At 46.6% G+C, this 4,020-nt stretch overlaps 1 protein-coding gene across 1 annotated transcript; it reads left to right on the top strand.

Annotated features, from left to right (window-relative positions):
* Positions 1 to 358: 358 nt before the first annotated feature.
* LOC311239144 (neurturin) lies at positions 359 to 1,612 on the top strand (the record flags this gene model as incomplete). The annotated part of the gene is made up of 2 exons (XM_084327401.1): positions 359 to 665; positions 1,176 to 1,612. Exons 1-2 carry the CDS (start codon positions 383 to 385, stop codon positions 1,610 to 1,612), a joined length of 720 nt encoding a protein of 239 aa, XP_084183527.1. The 5' UTR covers positions 359 to 382.
* Between the last annotated feature and the right edge of the window lie 2,408 nt (positions 1,613 to 4,020).

Here is a 4,020-nt window from a genome sequence, read left to right as displayed (position 1 = left end):
AGCTGTGTTAATGTAGCATGCGGCAAAATAAACTGACAGTTATATCAGGGCTCTCTGAGGAGGCCCTCAGCTGAGGGGGACCTACCCCGGCAAGGCCACCGACACACAGAGACACAAAGCATAACAATTATGACATTGTTCCGTGGTCTGGGGCTACAATCATAACCGCGCGGCTAGAAAACCCCTCTTGATTGATTCTCCCTCCTAATCGAGGCATGACAGACTGTCCCGACGTCGGCTAGGGTTACGCGGAGCTCCTCGTGATCCGCTGGGCGAAGGACGGTTTACGCGAGCGCAGGTGTAACGCTGTTTTAACATGTCTGACTGGTTTCTTCTGTCTCCCTTCTCCCGGCAGAGTTTCAATGCTCCTCCACGTTCTAAGATGAAGTTATGGAAAGGTGTTACATTTGCCTTCATGCTCTGTGGTGCGGCGCTCTCCCTCCTGCTAGCTAGGAACATGGCTACTATTGGACAATACAGACCTAGGATCAGATACCCACACATGTCACCATCATCATCGAAATCATCATCATTATCAATGTCACCATTGGCGACGGCGTCGTCGTCCTCATCGCCATCGTCCTCATCGTCTTCATCCAAAACAACGGGTGGTCTTCCCAGGAGAGCGCGGTCAGCGGACGGCATGAACTCTCTCTTCTCAGAATGTAAGATAAACTGTTTTGGTCTTCCTTTAGCACCCCCTCCCCCGTGCCCCCCCCCCCCCCTCCATCCACCCCACCCCCCACCGCCTCCCGTCTCAGATGAGGTGGCGTGTGAACGCTCCGCTCGAGCTCAGACGGCAGGCTTAGCGCCGAGCGGTGTTGTTTATAGAACACGTCTTTATGTCTCACAATAACCTGTGGTCACTTAGCGCCTCGTGGCTCTCCGCGAGGGGAGAGGTTAGGCAAGCTAAGCAGACCTCAGGGGACTCCCAACAGCACGTCGTCTACTCATTATTATGTCAGAGAGTACATCCAAACATGACCCCCTGAACGACCCCTAGAATCGCACGTTGTCATCAGCATACGATGACCTCTTCTCGTACTCTTAAGAGATAAGACCTTGAGGTTTTTTTTTTCTCCCCTGATTTTATTCATTCTCTTTGCTCATGCTGGATATACATTATCATCAGAAATGTGTGCTAGTAATTATACACGTCTGCTCCGTCTCCTCAGTCTCCAAGATGCTCCAGAGCTTCACGGAAGGGGAGCTGCGGCAGGTGGTGGGCGGCCTGCTGGACAGGGAGAGCCGGAGGGACCGGCGGCTGAGGAAGAGCCAGGCGCGGAGGACCAAGCGGGCACGGCGGCCCAAGCCCTGCTCCCTGCGCGAGGTGGAGCTGACGGTCAGCGAGCTGGGCCTGGGCTACGAGAGCGACGAGACCCTGCTGTTCCGCTACTGCAGCGGCAAGTGCGCCGGCCACCGGCGCAACTACGACATCACCATGGACCGCATGAGGCGGACGGGCTTCAGTGGGAAGGGCCGCAAGGACAAGGTGAGCCACAGCCCCTGCTGCCGGCCCGTGGCCTACGAGGACGGCATCTCCTTCCTGGACAATAACAGCCGCTACCACACCATACAGGACGTGTCGGCGCAGGAGTGCGGCTGCGTATGACCCGGCAGAGACGCGAGACTCCGCGCGTGCTGCTGCCCTCCGTCCCCCGTCCCCCCCGTGGACACTGTTTGAGGACGAAAAGGGGGGCAACTGTGGAATATTAAATCAATGGATTACGTTTATGGCTGCTCCCCGGTGGATGATGCCTTCATGGGAGGCGGACTTTGCATCACAAGTATCTATTGGCTCCGAGTCACATGGACGGCTGCTTGAGAGTCACACAGGGACACACACACACACACACACACACACACACAGAGAATGACTGTACCGAAAAGGGAACATTTCCGACTTTCTGTCTGCGTATTAACACTGTGAATTGTAGTGGGACAACAACACATAGTGACATTATGTTTGTGACGTTAATGTTTGCCTAGTCGTACGTTGCAAGAGGAAATAGAATATTGTTGTTACTCCACTTTTGTATACTGTACATGACTGTTTCTAAAGAGATTGCTCTGTTTCTACACAGGTGAAAGAAGTTGTTATCAACGGGAATTTGAAGATGAATAATAATTTTTTTTTTTTTTTATAGCATCGGGTTTGATATCCACCGTTAATTATTAACGGTATTATGGATCTTGCTTTTTGTGTAGTTGATTGATAATGAAACTCTTTTTAAAAGGAAAAATTCTTCAAATAGCAACATTCTCACTTAAACATTTCTCCCGATCCTTAAGATAACAGAGAGAACTCCAGGAAATAAATTTTCTTTCTACTGTCTTTTAGGAATCCCCCCCCCCCCCCCCCCCCCCCCCCCAAAAACCATTTAATGTTAGCGGTGCCCATTAGTCACTGGCATTATTTTCCTCAAAGCATTGCCAAAACACATAAAGTCTACTGGAACCCGTGATTACAAACCCAGCTTCTCTTCCAAAACGTATCAACTCACAGCAGGTGATAACGAGTCTTAAAAAAAAAGATATTATAAAGTGATGTTTACGCTCACTTTTCGACACATCTCACGCGCTCTGCGCGAGAGAAATAGCCATTGTGTTAAACAGTGACACGTTTTCCTTGCCGAGAGGAAACAACAGAAGTATTAGAGTTGTGTTTGAGCCCGTCCACCAGAACCCATCAATTATTGTATATGACCCAAAGCACACAGCATAGCCTTGTGTCGACCTGTCAGACGCCTCCTCATTGTTCTGCCTCCAAGAGTCTAGGAAATCATAAGCTGCTGATATTAATATGATGTATATTTTTCATATACTTTCCATCATCACAAACACTTTATTTGGTTTTAAATCCATTGTAATTGTTTGCCTGAAGTACCGTATATATCATGTTGTTGTTTGTTGTTTGTTGTTGTTGTTGTTGTTGTTGTTGTTGTTGTTCTCCCTGAGCAGGTGCAGTGTGGGGCGGATGCGGAGCATCTTTTGTCGTGAATTATATGTATTTATTGGGGAGGTAAATTATGGTTTCCATATTTATTTAGATGACCACTCTAAAACAGGACAGCTTATTATCATTGAGCAACTGTGCCAAAAAATGTTTTATCTAACATTCTATATTGACTGCTGAATAAACATAAACAATTTCAGAGGTATGGACCTGTGTTATTATTATTATATAAATGTAATGAGATAGGAAATACGGATACAGTATGGCCAAAATAAAGTATGGTAGCCTTTAGTCTTCCCTTACTGTTATGATATGAGGCATTTAGCTGGTATGGTCACACATACTGAAGGTATCATCTAAAACAACAATGAACATTAAAGGGATAGTTCTGATCTTTGAATATTAAGTGGTATGGGATACTTGCTAGTTAGTGTAGTTGATGAAATGCCGTTAGCTTACTCACAGAGTCCCGTGGTCGGAGTTCTGGTCCACCCCCCCGGTTCAGAGTGATCCGGGAAGCGTCAGACAGGCAGAAAAATGGCTCACGAGACAAGAGATGTGTGCCATTGTAGCCTAGTTCCCAACAGTCACGAAATACACTCCAAATACAACTCCAAAACGTTCCTGTAAACATGTTGTGACCTGTGTATTTACCACGTGGAGAAATAAAAAATTATAATAATTAGACATTTTCGTTTTCAAAGCAGATATATACTCGGATAATTTTTTTTGCCGAACCACTGCTGCCTGGGCGCAGTGATTTCATCACCTCAAAAGCCCAGTTTTTTTTTAAACAACAACAGGGCTTTTGAAGTGATGAAATCACTGCACCCAGGCAGCAGTGGTTTGGCAAAAAAAAAATCAGAGTATATATCTGCTTAGAAAACTAAAATGTCTAATTTCTTATATTTTTTTGTGGTAAATACACAGGTCACAACATGTTTACAGGAAAGTTTTGGAGTTGTATTTGGAGTGTATTTCGTGACTGTTGGGAACTAGGCTACACTGGCACACCTACTTCCAGTGAATGAAGCTAAGCTAGGCTAACAGTGCGGCTGTTCCCT

This window comes from Notolepis coatsorum (assembly GCF_963971535.1).
Source record: "Notolepis coatsorum genome assembly, chromosome: 13".
Lineage (NCBI taxonomy): Eukaryota > Metazoa > Chordata > Actinopteri > Aulopiformes > Paralepididae > Notolepis > Notolepis coatsorum.
This window is presented reverse-complemented; position numbering and strand designations above follow the sequence as displayed.